The following is a 20,881-nucleotide window of genomic DNA, read 5'->3' on the forward strand; positions in this document are numbered from 1 at the left end:
AAGGTCGGAAATCGCTTGCACCCATTTATCTGCTTGCGCCTCATGGTGAAATCGGTGCAAGCAAATCTCGACCTTATTCACGGTTATGAGAAAGTTGTTTTTTGTCATATTCTTGCTCAGTATAATTCATAGATTGCTAAAATGCTGTTTTCTGACGTATGTCAATAAGGTCGAAAATCGATTGCACCCAATTTTCTGCTTGCGCCTCACGGTTCAAGCAATTTTTTTTTTGTAACAAAATAAATGTAACGTTAATAATTATTAAATATTTGTCTGTAACACGTGATAATATTGTGATACACACATGAACCTGTATTTGACACCTCTACTGTGCATTCTATAACAGATATTTATTTATTTTTATGCATCATAGTTTTTGAATTATCGTGCAAAATGTCGAAAAAAAACTACTGTAGTGCGGAACCCTCGCTGCGCGAGCCTGACTCGCACTTGGCCGGTTTTTTCAGATCGGATAAACAAGTGGGGTACGTTAATTGAGAAGCCTTTTGCTACAGTTACGTAGGTTTAACTGACCTGTGCACTGTACCTACTGAATTAAATCAATAACATATTGTCATGTTACGTGTAAGTACTCAGCCATATAAATCATATTTGGTATCTAGGTACCACCCGTGATACGTGAAAAACAGCGATTGAAACGTTCATTCATAAGTATTAAAATACAAGAAACACGGTGTGCTATGTACTGTAGGTATATATAATATATTATATTACTAGATGATGCCCGCGACTTCGTCCGCGTGGATTTAGGTTTTTAAAAATCCCGTGGGAACTCTTTGATTGTCCGGGGTAAAAAGTTTACCTATGTATGTCAATAACCGGGACGCGAGCTACCTCGGGATCAAATATTTTCATATAAATCGGTTACACGGATGGTTTTTCAAAAATCACGAGGGAACCCTTGATTTCCCCTGGATAAATAGTAGCCTATGTCCGTCCCCAGGATGTAAGCTATCTCTGTACCGAATTTCATCAAAATCGGGTAAAACATTGGGCCGTGAAAAGCTAGCAGACAGACAGACACTTTCGCATTTATAATATTAGTATGGATGTCGTGGTCAGATACTAAATATAATTAAAGTTCTCGTAACTCTCGTGAACTGTGGTTTGACGATATGACGATACGACCATTTCTTGAATTATGTACCTATAGGAGTTTAAATAATATCCCAAAATAACTAATACCACTAATAATAACATAAGTCTACTCGCGCCAGACGCTGACAGTGCTAGTGGACACGAATCTTTAGGGTGACCACGCAATAAATGTGACTCAAAAATATTAGGTAGGTACACATCATACCTTCTAAAGGTTGATTGATGTACATTACTTTCTGCAGTGTGCAATGCAATGGGAACTTTTCACAATTCATTTATATATAGGTGTTCCCAACATTCATAGCAATTTTCAGCCCTATGCAAATTATTGTAATCTTGAATGTCTTTTTTGACTAGACTATAATATAATTTAAATCCCATCCCATAGTGTGAAATAAGCTTTATGCTTTCTGTCTGTTCAGAGGCTTTATCACTAAGTTGATGTTTAGAGCTAATTTGTAGTGGGAGTATATGCTATAAGTAAAAGTTTGTTGTTTGTTTGTGAGTGTAAATAAAACTTGGCCGATACGATTCATATCTAGATTTCTTGGTATCAATGAAGATAAGTTGGTAGAGAAATTGATAATGCATTTGCTTGTTAAATAAATGAAGTTTTAATAAAAAATAATATGAGGACTGAATTATAATCCAGTCCTCATATTATTATTTTGCTTATTTATATTTTTATTCTATTTTTATAAGAATAAAAGCTAAAGATGCAAAAATAATATAGCTATATGAAAATTTCTAGTTAGAAGAAATTATATGCTACTTGATTTGCTACATAATTTTAATAGCAGTGAGTTCGAGTTCATAAGATTAAAATTGAATTCTTAGTAATCTGGTATTTTATATGGGCTAAGCCAGAAGCCCCTTAGCTTGGCTTCGTCACCCCTTCACTCAACTACGCCCCTTTACTCGACCTTCGTTTCGCTACACAGGTTGCTGGCTTGCTTCGCTCGCGACCTCCCTTCGTTTTACTTGGACTTGTAGGCTCGCTTCATTTAGGACCTCGCCCACGAGCTTCGCATTTTACAAAAAACACTTTAATATGTAGGGAAGACAAGACTGTAGATTCGGGGTGTTCGGATTTCGTTCTGGACCACATTTGAATTAATCTTGTGCATTAAGTATTTTATTACCCTACAGTTTGATCGTCAAACGTTTGTGACGACAGGCGTTGACGATAAAACTATATTATGGTCAGTCCTTGTTGACTATTTCATGAAATAGACGCTTCATGGAATGGGCAATTCTGCAATCTGGCCACGCATATTATACAAAACTACACTGGTGCTGATTCTGTTGTACCTACCTACACAATTTCCATACTAAGATAAACTTTCGCTTTCACAATGTTACCAGTTCTCTAATCTGTGGTTACCCGCCATGTTCACTTGTCAATATGTAGCTTAGATTGTTTATAAATTACAACAAAATTAGCACAATTGAATCATTAATAAATACCATTAACATGAAAAAAGGAGAAGAGGAAGGAACATAATATTTACTAGAGATGACAGTTGAGACCACACCAGCATAACAGACAGGGTAATGGCTTTAGATAATAATAGGGGTTAAAGTATGAAATTGCCGTTTTATTGTAATAGGTACTTCGAATTGACATAGAACCTTCATGGTTTGAGATTTTTGAGTGAAACTTTTTTCATACGGTACCTATGTAGTTCTTCTTTTAAAAAATGTGCAACATTCGATTATCAACTTTCAGTTGTTTTTTTTTTATTCAGCTTAGGCAATAAAGATAGATACTTCGAAAATTCGTGTGATTTTTGAATACGAGTTTCGACGCGGAACTAACGCGGCAGAAACAGCTCGCAATATTAATGTTGGAGAGGGGACTGCTAATGAACGCACTGTGCGATTTTGATTTAAACGCTTTCGTGATGGAAACTTCGATTTGAAGAACGAACCACGTGGAAGACCGCCCACACAGGTGAATAACAATGATTTGAAAGAGATGGTGGAAGCCGATCCGAGCCAAACTACCCAGGAATTAGCGGCATGGTTTAACGTTACCTTACCAACAATATTGACTCATTTGCGTCAAATCAATAAAATAAAAAAAATATGAAAAATGGGTGCCTCATGATTTGACTGATCTGCAGAAAGAAACGCGTGTTGAAACTTGCGTTGCCTTCTTGAATCGATACAGAAATGAAGGAATATTGGATCGAATTGTGACATGTGATGAAAAATGGATTCTTTACGATAATCGTAAGCGGAAAATGCAATGGCTGACCCCAGGTCAAACGCCGCAACAGTGTCCTAAAGCAAAGCTTACCAATAAAAAGGTAATGGTAACTGTGTGGTGGTCTCAGCGTGGTGTTATTCACTATAGCTTTCTCCGATCTGGTCAAGCAATAACGGCAGATGTCTACTGCGCCGAACTCCGAACAATGATAGCGAAACTAGCAGTGAAACAGTCCCGACTTATGAATCGATCTTCACCATTATTGCTCCATACAGCACGAGAAACCATTTTAACTCTACAGGAACTGCAATTAGAAACCATTCGTCACCCTCCGTATTCGCCAGACCTTGCTCCAACGGATTACCATTTTTTCGTGAAATGGACAATTTTCTGTGTGATAAAAAGTTTTCTTCTCAGGAGGCAGTCCAAAATGCTTTCAAAGGCATAAATGAGCTTCCTATTAGATGGCAGCAATGTATAGATAATATTGGTAATTATTTTGATTAAATAAATATGTTAAATTAAAAAAAAACTAATTTTTATTTTTCAGTACAAATCGGCAATTTCATACTTTAACCCCAAATACAATGATGCTAAATAACCTTAAATATATATAAGTATCATCATCAACCGATAGATGTCCACTGCTGGACATAAAGTGTAGGAGTTGTAGGAAAAATATAAGTATACCCAAATAAAATAAGACTAGCCGTTTCATTTAATTTTTATCTTCGTGCAAAGGTATAGCAGAATGCGGCGCCCAGAGTTTGTATAAAACAGGCGAGCGCACTATACGAGGGGTGCGGGACGAGGGGACAAGAGGATAGGGGTTCAATCCGGCCGGGTTGGTCGCCAAGCCTGCGGTAGCCCGGGTTGCTCGCGCAGGTCGATACAGCGAGGGCCGCGGGTGGGGCCGGCCGTACTGCACGGGGTGGCGCCCCGTGCCCTCGCTGTCACCACGCGAAAGTTGCATAATAACGTTACTGCGTACATATACCGTTCACGTTGGTACATGAATAGAATAGAAATTCTTTATTGGACCGAGCACAGAACTTGATTAATTATTATTAATAAAGTCAAAACACAATTTAATCTGTAGGCGCCCACGCCATTAAACGACTAAAAATTACTTAAAGAACACACTGGTATTATAATAGCAGTTTATGAAGCAGGTGCATAATAATAAGTATAGCAAAGCCGTAATATTAATAAGGATTATTATCTACGATCGCGATAGTTAGATAATAATCCTTATTAACAATAGGGCTTAATATTGCTATTTGCTATAGTACCACTCGAGTGTTTTAATACGTACCTAGTCATGTGCTGTGTGTTAGTATAATACACTACTACTTTATCTAAACTCAAATCTTAAAATCCAAAGCACAAAATACCTATGTATTAGTAACATGGTAACATTTTGTCATATACTTTTAGTCTGGTAAAAATTTGTTTGGTATTTTCGTTGCTGTTTCCACAATGCCGCGTGGAGTCAAATTCTTTTCGGTTCCGCGACAATCAGAACAAAACCAATTTCAGTGCCAAATGCCGGTGCGTGCATTCGCCGCCATGTTTAGTTGCAAAAAAAACACTAATGCAAGATACGATTTTGACATTATAATCATAGCAATGTAGGTAAGTACATGATATAATAATATGTATACAGCCCAGTACAGCCGAATTCAAATAGCGAGGATCCAGTATCAACAGTTGAGGCGTATTACTATTTACTCGGCAAGGTATTTTACACCTGATACCTACCTCAAATGTAATGTAGTGATGTGATGGTATGGGCTTCAAAGTACGCTTTGTACGCCTGTACCTGATTCGTAAAAAAACCGGCCAAGTGCGAGTCTAACTCGCGCACCGAGAGTTCCGTGCTACAGTCATATCTTTTCGACATTTTGCACGATTAATCAATAACGATTATGAATAAAAATAAATAAAAATCTGTTACGGAATCTTCATCTTGCTGTATGCAGGTACGGACACGTTCTAGAACACCTCTAGTGGCTTTACACAAAGAATGGTGGTCAATGCTATTTAAATGATAATTGCAAGGCGTCTTTTAATTCCTGTACGTTGTCAAACCGAGATTTATACACTCGACCCTTGAGGTAACCCCATATGAAAAAATCCATCGGTGGTAAGTCAGGTGAAATTGGTGGCCATTTTATAGGACCATATGTGCCTATCCAAGCAACGTCCCGGAAAATATTCGTCTAAAAACCGTTAACTTGCTGTACTATTATGGGGAGGTGGTGCACCATCTTGCTGAGTGATAAATAGCATGATTTACATTAACTCAAGGGAGAATCACCCACTAAATCGACGGCCAATATTCGATATTTCTTGATATTTTTCACTATTTAAAGTTCTGTGGTAAATCTTAAAATATTTTATTATCTAATATCGCGCACCAACAGATTTGGTTATGCGTCACTGTAGTCCGAAGTGGATTACTACGTGACCAGTAATGATTATTTTTTCTGTTGTACATGACGACTGCCGTTTTTTTTTTAAAGAATATTAGCCATGTTGAATGACTAATATTCCCCTTTCCTCTCCAACTAAGCGTCAGGCTTGTGCTAGGAGTAGGTACTACAATAGTGCAACGGGCGGGGTTTGAACCGTCGACCTTTCGGTTTTCAGTCCACTCCTTTACCGGTTGGAGGCTCCTACCTATTGAGGCTCTTATTAGAAAAATTGCATTCATCTGCCCAAACAATCTGATTTGTAAAAGAATAATCTCTAACAGTCAGTCCGTGCTACAAACTAATTACAAAATGTAATTCCTCAGGTGTTTATCGTCAGCAAGTACAAGTCGACCTTCTATGTAAGTCCAATGTATCATGTAGATATGTCGGCAATTTAAAAACCGATTAGTCGGCTAGTCGGCAAATATCATCAGCCCATCTCTAATTATTACTTTTTAGGTTCCCGTACCCGAAGGGTGCTAACTTCCACCCCCATTACTAGTAAGTCTCCGCTGACCGTCTATCTGTCAGCGAGCTGTATCTCGTGAGCCATAATAGGTACAGAGAGTTAAAATTTTCATAGAATGTGTAGTTCTATTGCTAATAATTGCCGCTATCCAATAAGGTACCTATTAATATTTTTGAAAAAATCAGTCAAGTGAGAGTCAGGCTTTTTATCTTCACTGGACGGTAGGTTCCTTAGGAGACAGGGGAGAGAAGGCCTGGGGAGATAATTTTCTGTAGTAAAAAAAAAACTGGTACAATCGTCAAAGTTTTTATAATGCATAGTTAACAAAGAAGAACGCGTATCTATGCATAAATTACAGTCATTAAATAGATAAAATAAAGTATTAGGCTTATAAATGCAAAAAAACTTACCAGGGGAGGGAATACATTCATTGATTCACACCCCACCAAGTGGCTTTACTGAAATGACGGATAAAATGGCCACATGCTTGAGTCATGAAGGCTTGCCACTAACAGCTAACTTCACGTTGTAGGTCCCAATTTACGCGGTAAAGTAAAAAGTCGTGAGTTTTTAAACGAAAACGCCCCGGGGCAAGGGATGCGTACATGAGGGACATTGATGTAAACATTATAGTTTTTATAAAATTTAGATAAAGAGCATGTCAGTGATTGTTTTTTCTTAGTTTGCATTAATTTAATTTCTCTAGTTTCTTAATTATAGGAAATTTAATTTATTACATAATTTCAAGTTAGTTAAAATTACTGATTTACTAACATAACCGGTTAAGGGACAGAGCTGGGGAGATAACTTTTTCACGTTTTAGGCGCTTTTGTGATACATTAAATTGATGAATGTGAGTGACCATAAAGAAGATGGTCTTACATAACAGCGTTATTTCAAATAAATTAAATAAGTAGGTAGGTATATAACTTATATGATTCTATCACCACCTCATAACTTAGAATAACCCAGATATGAATATATAAATATCATCATTTTACTCATCAAATTTAATAGCACCAACGGCTAAAACTAATAGAAGACGAATTTATGTTCAATAAGAATCTATGTATAAAGGTATAATGTAGGTTCATTGTACATATAGGTGTAGGTTTAAGTTGAATCATTAAAATGTTCGTGGTTCATATCGACATAATGGCGACTATCTGGTAGGTACCTACACGTCCGAATTGGCCCGATACGTACAAAACATGCGACGTTGCCGCTCTTCTCGCCGCTGCCACTGGCCGCTGCGCACTGGGCGCCACTACATTACATTTTACCCAAGGCGAACGGCGAACAGAGCTGTAACCTCAACTCCGGCCTGTTGGAGTGTCGATCGACGAAATACGACTTCACTGACTCAATTTAGATTACAATAATATAAATGTTTAATTAATAATCCCCTGCAAAATGCTGCCGATAGTTTGGTCAGTTGCGTTGCGTAGGTACCTACGAAGGCCTAGGAAAAATTAACATGTGAAACGATTTATAAATTATAATAATGTTATTCTTAAACAATAATTATTATTATTTAAACATACAACTATCGACTGATCTCTTGAGGTTGCTGGGAAGTAAGACAGTATCCCATGGCTGGGCAAAGATCCAGTCCAAACCAATCCGATCGATCTTTCCTCTCAAATGTTTTAGTGCCTCTTCGGGAAGTTAGAATCTTCAGCAAAAGTTACTGTTTCTTTTGTAGGTATTATTTTATTATTATTAAAGGCTTAAAACAGCGTTCGGGAAGGTTCGAGATGTCTTCTCATCCAAAATTCCTCAGTGCCTGACCCCGATCAGTCTTTGAACAAAAGGGCTTACAAGAAAGACGAAAGACGACGTCACTCAGCGGACGAAGGAGAGAGCTATGCTAGGAGTTTTTTTAAATTCAGATACAAGTTAGCTCTAGACGGCAATCTTATCTGGTGGTGGTTTCTCGATGTGATCAATCATCAAATGTGGATAGGAAATCCGAAGAAGTACCGAAGTAGTTAACTGGTTACGAAGCTGTTGCAATGGGCGGGCACATAGTTCGCGAAGTACCGATGGTCACTGGTGTCCCAAGGCGCTGGAATGGCAAACTCGCACCGGAAGCCACAGAGTTAGCAGACCTCTCATTAATTGGATAGATGACATCAAATAGGTACGCATGGAGCCGCTGTTGGATTCAGGCAGCGCAAGACCGTGGCGTATTGAAGTCCCTACAAAATATATCTATGCCCAGTAGGGTTACCAGGTCATAAAACCGAAAAGCCGAACAGACCAGCCAGTTTAGCCGGACATTTGGGTAAAAAGGCCGGACAACCTTAATTTTTAGGGTTCCGTACCTCAAAAGGAAAAACGGAACCCTTATAGGATCACTTTGTTTTCTGTCTGTATGTCGGTCTGTCAAGAAACTTACAGGGTATAATAGTAGGTAGGTAAGTATCTAATATACGATGACTTGGTGCATACGTAATTTTGGCGCGAGAGTTTATATTGAATTCCAAGCTAGCGAAGGATTCAAAGGCACGAGCACAAATCGCATTTCTGCAGGTTTCTTTAAATGGTATTTTTAGGGTTCCGTACCTCCAAATATAGCGCCTTTTGAACAAGACTTAGAATTAGAAGGAGCAACAGTCAGATGTTGTGGTGCCATACTTTGCGTGAATAGCGTCTCTTGAAGAAAAGGAAGGAATAAAAATATAAGCTTATACTATAAATCTAAGCCAAAACACGAAACCTAAAAAATATTAAACACGTGGAACAGCCACGAGCGTACTTACAGGATACCTAAACAATAATTAGGTAAGTAAACATTATTGTACCTTGCACCTTGGGACCCCAACGTCTATCGGTTTTACGAACTGCCCTGCCCATTACCACTTCAGCTTCGCAACCCCTTGAGCTATGTCGTTTACCCTAGCTCTCCTACAGATCTCCTCATTTATGATTTGATCACATAGAGAAGCCCCAAGCATAGCTCTCTCCATCGCCCGCTACACGATACTATACGATTAAGTTATTTGATGTTAAATACCGCGTTGGCAGCAGTTTTCGTCCACCACACGCTTAACATCAATCTATATTCTATACTAGTGATGTTCCTTCTTTACATCATCTACACAAGAAGTTGGTATGGTAATTGTAGTTAAACATATTTAAGTAGGTACATCAACTTCTAATAACAAACCCCAGTCTTAAGTCGCGAGTCACGAATTGAATAAATAATAATTGAACGTGGGTGATGAAAATGATTGTAAAAGGTAGGTCAAATACTGCATCCAACGCAATGAACTACTAGGTATTTAACCAAGGTGTTTAATTTAAATCTACGCAGAACATTTATATCAAGCTTATTCTGAACTATACATATTATAAATGTTATATATAAAAATATAATCTATCCAAGTAATCAACAAAAACAACATCCGGTTTGGCACGCAAAAAAATATTTTGGCAAGATTCAAGTCAACATGATTTTACTAGAGAAAATGTGTAACAATTACTTAAAATGAAGAAGATAGATATTTGTCTGGATATATTTTTGTTCAAGAGGTTGTTGACCTGACACCGCTGCGGTCTCCGCCTTCGCACCATTTTGCTTTTAGAGCGCGACATTGCAAAATAGTAGCGGAGCAACGCTTTTACAGTTTGACGATGATTGTTGTTCTAGTGTATGTACACGTATGTTATTAACAAGTGCTGGAGGCAAGAATATTTTCGTTTTTTAGCCCAAACATCAGTTAACCCTTATTATAAATGCGAAAGTGTGTTTTTTTGTTGGTTTGTCCTTCAATCACGTCGCAACGGATCGACGTGATTTTTTGCATGGGTATAGTTTAAGACCTGGAGAGTGACATAGGCTACTTTATCCCGGAAAATCAAAGAGTCCCCACGGGAAAACCTAAATCCACGCGTACGAAGTCGCGGGCATTAGCTAGTGCATAATATTTTTGAAAAATATTAATTTTATGGTATGTATTATATATATTATTTAAAACGTGATGTAAAAATTAAAACTGAGATTTTGGTGCACCTATCATCGTCTTTAGTATGCATGTCGCGCTGATTTAAGGCTCCCCCACACACCCGCGTTATTATCGGTCGATAATATAGCATGCGTTATTGCGATATCTGTTTTCAGTACATTTTGTATTAGGATGGTCATGTAGTTACACACTGCTGCGATAATACGTCCTACTTCCATTGCGCCGATATTATCGACCGATAATAACGCGGCTGTGTGGGAGAGCCTTTATTCAACACTACAGAATAAACTAACGAACCCTCCTGTGTTTCTCATGGAACCTGGAAGCTCTTATAGTGAACTTTTGGGTTGTTCGTCTGTGGCGCAGCAGCACTGACACCTGACTGACGCAGGACGCTCGACTCGAAAGTTTTCCTTTAGGCAAAACCAGACAGTGAGGCAAACAGTTCGTAACTTAAAGAGTTGAAATATACTGTGAAATTTGAGGTGAGATGCCGAATTTCTAGAATCTTTGCTACGATAAACATCCTAGATATTGCAACCTCCGGCCTGCATTCGGAATGATTCCAATCATTCCAAGCATGACGACAATAAAGAAGACTTCTGCAGTCGCTTTATTCAGCTCCTTTGCTATAGCTATTAGCGTGGAGTGTGCCATAAATAACTGGATATTTATGAACAGTGTAAATCCTATTGTTTTTCGCCTTCAGAAAACAACTCATTTTCAAGCGCGAAACGCATGCTTGTCACTATGAGGTCATTCAGCAGCACGACTGATAAGTGTTGCCTACAAATCGCGAATGCAGACAGCCCGGAACACTGTCGACGCCCTCGGAAATACCCATTTCATACAAATACATATTATACCTACCCCGTTTATCGAATCGAGCTAATACGATCGACTTGATCACGCAAACTTGACCGTGTGTGGATGGCAAGTCAATAAATTTTTCTGCTCACAAAAAATGGTCGTAAAATGTTAGAGAATCAGTACGTATACCTACGATGTTTCTGAATGTTTCGTGAGGCAATAAAATTAGAAATGCCAATTTGCAGCGTTGTCAATCACTTTTCTTCACAAGAATATTTAATTAGAATTCAAATAGAAACATCAAGAGCGGAAAAGGGCATCTAAGATCTCCAAAGACACTCTGAAATTAATGTAAGAGACGAGATACACTGGAACAAGCGCGAAACAGCTTACTTAAGAACTGTCGGCCTATCTGACTCTTGAGCAATAATTTTAGTATCCCTAGTTGTTTTTGAAGGTTCTTACAAATCGCCTCGCTCGAAGACTTGACATTTTTCAGCTACCAGGACAGGCTGGATTTCGAAAAGACTATAACACTGTAGACCACCACATATACTGTTAAGGACAGATTTAACAAAAAAGGAGAAGAAGAATATAATCTCCAACTCTTTCTCAAATTATATCTTTGTCACAGTTCACGACAGTAAAGGTATGATTCCGAACCACGCTGCACGCAGCAGTGCTGCCGCAACAGTGCTGTCGCTGCACTAATGTAGCGGAACATTGCTGCCTAGCTCGGAATGTAATCTATATATATAAAAGGAAAAGGTGACTGACTGACTGACTGACTGACTGAATGACTGACTGACTGACTGACTGATCTATCAACGCACAGCTCAAACTCCTGGACGGATCGGGCTGAAATTTGGCATGCAGATAGCTATTATGTCGTAGGCATCCGCTAAGAAAGGATTTTTGAAAATTCAACCCCTAAGGGGGTGAAATAGGGGTTTGAAATTTGTGAAGTCCACGCGGACGAAGTCGCGAGCGTAAGCTAGTCTCATATAAACTTATATAGAGATTGTATGGGGACCAGTAGTGCTGCGACAGCACTGTTGCGGCAGCACTGCTGCGTGCAGTGTGGTTCGGAATCATACCTCAAGAGCGAGTCCGTGAAAATAAGTTCCGAAGTAGTCATAGAACTATTTGTATGGTAGCTTACGCACTACAACCGACTTCCGTCATCAGAGTTCCCTCCGTCATCCGTGGGAATATCTCGGATATGCCTAGGTTTCAAATCGGACGTGTGAGTTGTGACGTAGATCTGTCAAAGATGTCCACTGCTTGGATGTGGATCAGAGATCGGATGAGTGCGTAAGCAATATACGAGTTCGGTCCGAGTTTTTATATCCGTATTTTCACGGATTCGGATCGGATGAGTGAGTAATCGCTCTTAGGGAATTTCTAACAAAACGTCGCGGCTTCAAAGTCACTGGCAGACGTGAAATGTACTGAAATGTTAGTACATTTGACGCAGCTAGCCCTAAGGTAGCCTATTTTTCTATGATTTTAGCACCATAAACCAACACCATATTTCACCGCCTAATATTTCACATTCGTCGATTCAGGATCCAACCGAGAGTTCCCTCATTATAGTTCACTCTGTCTTTGCAGAGTGTGAGAAAGCTTTCGACTTCATCGGCTATTCTGACGTTACTGCAAGCCTGCAAGGATGCCAGGTCGGCGGTATATCGACTATCGAGGTACTCCGATGTATTACATTCTGTGTCATTGACCGTTCAAGTACTATCTATCGAAGGTTTTCTTTGCTGAGATTGTTAAGAGTTTCCTGAGTGTGGACAGGGGGACATAATTATATCTTCCAATCAGTTTAACAGCGCACTGGAAGACTTCTTATTAAAAATATCACACACCTACGACGACGTACCTATTTGTATTGTAGAAAACGGGTAGGTACATACTACATACCACGATTAATTTGGAGCTTTTATGTGCCAACATTTCGACTAAGTTGCAAGTTGCGTAGTTATTTTAACTCCACAAGCTCACAAAGAGATACAGAATAGCCTAAGCCGCTTTTCGAGACATGTCGGTCTCGGGATAAACATGGAAAAATCAATGGTAATGTTCAAACAAAACGTAATAGTGGCATAGAGATGATCGTAGAAAATGTAGGCATCGAAAATGTTTTATAGTAAGTAGGTAGGTAGGTACCGGCAAAACATTCAATTAGTTAGGTAGAAAAATTTCGACGAGGAATCCAATAGAAGAATTCGGATATTCTGGGTAGCTTTTTTATAAATTGAGTCATAATCATCACATCGTCAATATCCTCAATGCCTGAAGACATAGTTTTTAACCAGTGTAACCTTCTTGTCTCACTCCTCAGAGTCCTCACGTATGGTGATGAAACGTAGACACTAAAAAAATGTTTCATTCACAAATTCAGGTGTGGTGGCTTATTCATGTCCAGTAGTGGACATCCACAGGTTTATCATAATGATGATAGTATAAGTTAAGTTTTACTAAGGTTTTTACTGTATTATGCTGCGTTCCAAAACTGGTAGGTAGGGTAACCCACCCTGTAGCCAGCCCCACTCCAGTAGACATTATTTCATTTCATATAGATTAGTGTTTTAGTTAGGTAGTTTACACTGGAAACATCAACAATTTTTTATCAAATCATTGTCTTATGTTTATTATTAATAACTGTTAATACTCACAACCATTTGCCTACTACCAGCGAAATGTTGGGAATGAGTAACGGGTGTCATGTGCTAAGTATATTAATATATATTTTTTTTGCAACTAAAAACTATTCGTTATTACTTACTACTTTTGTTATACCAAATACATTGAACGTAACTACATATTAAAACATAAGTTCATTTTACCAGTACCATAATATTTTGAATGTACATGACTAGATATCCAGTAGTCGCCTTATTCATTCTGTTGGAAAAGACCTTATAATTGCACTTTTATTAGGACTAGGTTTGTGTTGGCCTCATAGCAAAGTAATTGCCTAATTCAACAAATCAATAAGATCAATTTATTTGTACATAAAACAAAGTTCAAAAAAGCTAGGTTGTGGAGTGAAAATGGACATAAAGAAGTCAAGAAACAATAAAACGATATCGAAAAAAGAGATTAGAATGATAAGAGTTCGGCTCAAAACTACACAAAGTTGTTATTGCAAAACGCTCAGCACTAAGTTGCCAATGCCAAACAATCTAGTCGTAAAAACGCATTTTATACCTTCATATAAAACAGTACTAAAAATTTCTAATAAGTAGGTAGTCTGTAGTACCTACTTATTCCTCGAGTACACTAGAGCTGAACGAAATGTCCATGCGGATAAAGTCGCAGGAGTATCCTACTTTATTGTTAACAGATCATACGTCAAAATAAACCTTATTATCGAGTCCATAAGGAGGTACTTCAATTTGGGGTTGATCATGGAGTATGATTACTTGAGAAGTGTCATAGCTATTTGGTTTATTGATATTTTTTGCTATGGTAAAAAGGAATTGTTGCATTTTATTGGAAATTTAACTTTTCGATCAATTACTTGTGATTATATTCATAATAATAAACATTTTACTACATGTAAACAAAGTTTTAATTTGTGCTAAAAGGTCGACTACTGGCTGATTTACCCTATTAGGTAGAATAGATAGGTAGGTATCCTTCGGTCATTAAATTGTTAAATAGCTTGCAGTAAAATAGTTATAATATGTATAGGTACTGAACTTTTACAAACATTATGCAATAACTTGTACCATTAGAGCAAGTTTTTTTTTAATAATAATTACTACTTAGCTGTTACAAAGCGAAACATAGATTCCTACTACTAAACTAGTACATCTGGTCAATGAACTTTAATAACAATACTTATAAATACGCATAAATAAATAAGTAAATAAAGAAACAAATGTATAAATACAATACGTATATCTTACATTTTTACATAAATAATATAATTGCCTTTACATACATAATAAGAGGAAAGCTGAATATTAATATAATGTGTTTATATTCATTATTAATATGCCGTTACTTACCGTTTAAAGTGCTCCCTTATTCGATCTTCTCGTATGTTATCGGGTAAGTTTCCAACCCACAGGTGCCGAGTCTCTCTAACCATCTTGCTTCGACCTCCACATTAGGAATCATTACCCGTTCGCGTCACTACGTGGCAAAAATCAATTTTGCACACCACGGTGCTGTACACATTTTGATTAAATCACTTTCTAGTACACTAAAGACATCGTGATGATAACACAAGTTGCACTTGATAATAAAAACAACACTATCTTTCACCTCACGACATTCGAAAATCGTCACAATATACACTTCACTATAAACACACTACGTAATAGACGCGAGCGTACTCTTCGCAGCTCTCGAATTGACAGTGAAGCCAGCCTCGACGCGAGTTTGCCGATAAGCTCCGCCTTCTGACCGCTGCCGCGCAAAGTGGAGTAGGGTGCCTACGCAGCAGAAATCAAATTTCCCTTAAATTCCAATCTTACATTAGGTATAACCTATTGAAAAACAAATCCGTGTCTATTATTTCGCTTTGGGTAGGTTAGGTAGGTAGTTATTTAATATAAATGAAGTCAGAATTGAGATGTTTAAACGTAAGCCGTTATTATATAGGTATTGGGTACCTACCTAATTTGAGAATGTAGCTCGCATAACATACTTGTAAGACTGTTTCTGTTTCATTTAAACATGTTTATTTATTAAAAAATAATATTAATATCTTTAAATACGTTATTTAGTTAAATATTTAGAAAAACAAACTATAGTGAGCGGGTGGTTATTGCGGTCCGCAGGCCAGTTCTCCCTGAATTAGCCCGTCTCTTTCAATTTAGTTTACCGCTATCTCATTCTAACACGCGACGCGAGACGCTTGGTGTTGTCAATCTAAAAATATTCCCTTCTCTGCGGTGATTAATGATATTTCTTACATAGTCCTCTCAATGTCTCTCAGCATATGCCGATTTTTAACCGACTTCTAAAAAGGAGGTGACTCTCAATGAGGAATTTTCCAGGGTCCGTTCCTTAAAAGTATCATGGGTGGCGCTGTCCTTTGCCTACACATTTGTGTTCCAATTGAGGAACTAATCAAAGATATCTTTTCCGTGAACACAATGTGCCTGTCAGGCCATTTCTTATTTTTGATGTTAATAAATTCTTGTTTTGATTATCTTTTAATTTTAATCTTAAATCGAATTTAATTTGCGGGACAGCAATAAGGCATTTGTAATTGTGCTGGTAAAGAGGAAGAGTGCTGAAACTTCGATGGGTGGGAGCTCCCAAAATTTCATATTTTTTAAGAATTTTTACAAGACATGACCACGTCTCATGAAAAACGGATGTTCGGTGGTTCGGCGCCGGCGGCCACGTTCAATCAAACTCAATATACCAATATCCTGATGGTAGGTAGGTACCTACCTACTTAGTCATTTGAAGGTGCGCTGCCGCTGTCCTTATAAACTGCATATAACTTCACTTTGATTTATTTCGTCACATGTCTTGAGTCTTCCCATCCAAAAACAGGAATCGAACACTGACCGATATTGTTCTTTTTCCATTGGTGCAAAAAGTAAATACCTACTCCTGAATTTAAAAATGCAATGAAAACAAAAGTAGTTATTACCTACCTACTGTTCTTCTTATTCCCGTGGGAACGTTTTTATTTTCCGGGATAAAAAGTAGCCTAAGTATGTCCTTCCCCGGGATGTACTTAAGCTATACCAAATTTCGTCAAAATCGGTTAGACGGATGAACCGTGAAAAGCTAGCAGACAGACAGACACACTTTCCATTTGATGTGTTTATTTATTTTTATTTTTATTCCACTTATCTGTCGTCTATTCCTCTCTTATTTACTGTTGTATTTTCATTTATATAGGTATATAATTATATACATACGTATATTATGTGTATTTACTTTATTTAATTAGTACACCCCTTCCGCTTTCTTTAATTTTTATAATATCCTCTACGCTAAGGTTGCCTGGAAGAGATCGCATTTTGGCGATAAGGCCGCCTATTGTACATGCTGTATTTGTTATATTATGTCTATTGTTTTTGTTTTGGTGTACAATAAAGCATATTTTACTTTACTTTACTTTACTTTCGCATTTAGGTATAAAGTACTATTATATTATTCTGTGGTATAATATGGATTATGGATATGGATTATGGATATGGATTATGGATATGGATTATGGATTATGGATTATGGATTATGGATTATGGATTATGGATATGGATTATGGATATGAATAGTAGGTAGGTATGGATTAATAGTTTCCGGAGTTAAATTACTGCTGCTATCTTCGTCACTCGACATTTTAATTTCAAACTATATGATGCCCGCGACTTCACTCGCTTGTATTTAGGTTTTTGAAAATTCCGAGGGAACTCTTTGATTATTCCGGGATAAAAAGTAGCCTATGTCCTATCCTGGCATGTAAGCTAATCCTGTACCAAATTTCATCAAAATTGGTTGAACTGTTGGGCTGTGAAAAGCTGTGATATCGCAGGGGTTCGATCCCGGGCACGCACCTCTAACTTTTCGGAGTTATGTGCGTTTTAATTAATTAAATATCACTTGCTTTAACGGCGAAGGAAAACATCGTGAGGAAACCTGCATGCGGGAGTTCACCATAATGTTCTCAAAGGTGTGTGAAGTCTACCAATCCGCACATGGCCAGCGTGGTAGACTATGGCCAAAACCCTTCTCACTCTGAGAGGAGACCCGTGCTCTGTAGTGAGCCGGTAATGGGTTGATCATGATGATATTACTTCGTATGGACCATTGACTTAGATATTACTTCGTATGGACAGGGCCATTGAACAAACAAAATGGCACCGACTCAGTGGTGCTTTAGCACCAATGCAACCTCAGTAACGTCTGGATTTCAAACGGGTCGTTCGTTAGTATCTAAGAAGTGGCGCTGATTAAGTTGTTTCCAAAACCGTGAAAAATTTTGTTCGCTTGGGATGGGCATATCTTGTCATTTATCTTGATGGGTGAAGGTCGTTTTATACAGAGGATCTTAGACTATTAGAACAGAAACAAGAGGAAATGAGAAAAAATAAGAGTTGAACCACTTAGATAAATAATTACTTATCTATCTCTATGGTGAACAAGCATAAAACCACGGATATAAAAATAAAATCATATAAAGTCCCGCAAATTGTAATTGCGCTGGAACCATGTCTCATTAACATCGAAGTGACGTACCTAATTTTGACGTCAGCCGTAAATAAAAATATAGGTAGGTAGCGTAGATAGAGTAATAAAGATAGATGCAGGAACGTTTGCTTTTTCATTCGCACTAAAAAGAGAGCACAGATAAAGTTACTAATGTGATAAACAGAGACGCAGCTAACCTATTTTTTGTCCCTTATCGTGTTACTGGTTTTTTTCAAGAATACATACAACTTACATACAAGAAGTGGCAAAACAAAGTTTCAGAATTCGTGGCGTAATTATTGTATTTCTCATGAGTTATTTACTTGTTTTCACCTGTTACCTGACGCAAGAATCGGACGCGTATCGCGTGCCTTCAGGTAACCTTACCGGATCAGACCCGTAGATAGAGTAATAAAGGTAGATTGAAGTGCTGTGTAACCGCGTATGAGATAGTGATAGCACGACGTAACAATGAATAACACGACAATTATTATCATTGTTTAGTAGTCAATATTTGTATTAAACGTTTTTTATGTGAACACAAGTAAATAACTAATGAGAAATACAATTACGCCATGAATTCTCAAAGTTTGTTTTGCAACTAAAGTTGCATTCCTTGTATGTATTCTTGAAAAAAACCAGTTACACGATAAGGGACAAAAAATAGGTTAGCTGCGCCTCTATTTATTACATTAGTGACTTTATCTGTGCTCTCTTTTTAGTGTGAATGAGAAAGCAAACGTTCCTGTATCTACCTTTATTACTCTATCTACGATCGGACCAGTGGGTTGTTTGACAGCCACAATGTCACGATCGCAATCATCTCTGATTGGTTAATGGTCGCTCACTATTGGCCACAATGCATTGTTGCAACTAGAATCGCACAAATTCAGCCAATCAGAACAATTGAGATTATAATAATGATTGATGTAGTTTTAGACAATCGCCCTACAGATAAAAAAAACCTGACGTAGGTATATCGACGGCCTATGTTCGTACCCTATATTCAATGTACTCTGTGGTGAAGCCGAATAAATCGAGTTCAGATCCAACATCGTATAGGCCAATAGCATTATCGTCGGTATTAGCTAAAACTGCTGAACACCTCATTAAAATCAGGCTGGAATGGTTTTTAGAACATAATACATTATTATCAAGAAACCAGTTTGGTTTTAGGAAAGGTAAATGTACCCTTGACAGCTTGAGCGTTCTTACCACAGACATAAGACTAAGTTTCTCTAAAAATGAGTCTTTGGTTGCTGCCTTCCTAGACATAAATGCCGCCTATGATAATGTAAATATCTCGATTTTAAAAAATAAATTGCTAGCCCTGAATATTCCTAATTTATTAATTAATTTTATTGTAAATATGTTGTACGAAAGATATATAAAGTATTCGTTAGATTCGTCTGAAAATGAAATTATATATAGAACTGTGTGGAAGGGTTTGCCACAAGGCTCTGTTTTGAGCCCTATATTATATAACATTTATACTTACGATTTGGACATTTCTATTAACAGATATGCAAATGTGCTTCAATATGCAGATGATTTGCTTTTATATGTTGCTGGGCCATCTTTGGATAATATTAGTGAATTGTTAACTTTAGCGTTAAATGCTTTAAAGTGTTGGTTATATAATAATGGGCTAGATTTGTCACCATCTAAAAGCTCTGTTGTAGTATTTTCTCGAAAGCGAAATCTCCCATCTCTTCATATTAATTACAATGGTATTCCGCTAGCAGTTAAAGATAAGGCAAAATTTTTAGGCGTAATATTAGATTCTAAACTTACTGGAGTTCCTCATTTTGAATATGTTTCATTAAGGTGTGAGCGAAATTTGAATATTCTAAGGTGCCTTACAGGAGTATGGTGGGGTGCACACCCTTTTACAATGAGATTGTTATATAATGCTTTAATAAGAAGTGTTTTAGACTATGGAACATTCTTATTACACCCTGGTAATACAACTGCAGCTAAAAAGCTGGATATGATCCAGTCGAAGGCTTTGAGGTTAGTTACAGGTGCGATGAAATCGGCTCCGACAAATTGTCTTCAGGTAGAATGTTGTGATCCGCCCTTATATATGAGAAGACAATTCCTCTGTGATAAATACTTTTTTCGTACATTACAGCTAAGTTCCCATCCGTTATTTTCAAAAGTACGACAACTTGCATATCAGGTTGATACCTGCAATTACTGGACCCATAAAGACTCTCCATGTCTTGTAAAAAGTCTTAGAAAATATGAAAGTTTGGGCGCTCCCACCCATCGAAGTATTACTCTTCCTCTATACCAGCATAACTACAAAAGCCTTATTGCTGTCCCGCAAATTAAATTCGATTTAGGATTAAAATTAAAAGATAACCTTAATTCAAAACAGGAATTTACTAACATCGTCAATAATAAATGGCCCGACAGGCACTATGTGTTCACAGATGCTTCTAAGCATGAGGATAGGAGTTGTGTTGGGGTTGGGGTATATCATTCACAATATAAAGGTATACAACAAATTAAACTTCCACCTGAAACTTCCGTTTACACCGGTGAATGTTATGGTTTACTTAAAGCTTTAGAATATGTTTTAATTTTAAAGATACCGAAAACCATAATATTTTCTGATTCCCGCAGTGTTTTAGAAGCTATT

The 20,881-nt window shown here is 37.6% G+C and overlaps 2 protein-coding genes across 8 annotated transcripts in view; one reads left to right on the plus strand and one right to left on the minus strand.

Moving 5' to 3' along the window:
• spen (split ends) overlaps positions 1 to 15,450 on the minus strand; it is a 94,353-nt gene extending 78,903 nt beyond the window's left edge. For all 7 annotated transcript variants that reach the window (XM_069504831.1, XM_069504828.1, XM_069504827.1 and 4 more), the window contains exon 1: positions 15,084 to 15,450. Coding sequence is in view for 6 of the 7 variants with exons in the window: in XM_069504828.1 (XP_069360929.1) it covers positions 15,084 to 15,166 (83 nt within the window). In the remaining variant the exon portion in view is untranslated. The remainder of the gene's footprint in view (positions 1 to 15,083) is intronic.
• The window catches only part of LOC117991118 (L-xylulose reductase-like), a 345,757-nt gene that overhangs the window by 130,311 nt on the left and 194,565 nt on the right, over positions 1 to 20,881 (plus strand). The gene's annotated exons all lie outside the window — the stretch shown is intronic.

Source organism: Maniola hyperantus, chromosome 19 (assembly GCF_902806685.2).
Source record: "Maniola hyperantus chromosome 19, iAphHyp1.2, whole genome shotgun sequence".
Classification (NCBI taxonomy): Eukaryota; Metazoa; Arthropoda; class Insecta; order Lepidoptera; family Nymphalidae; genus Maniola; species Maniola hyperantus.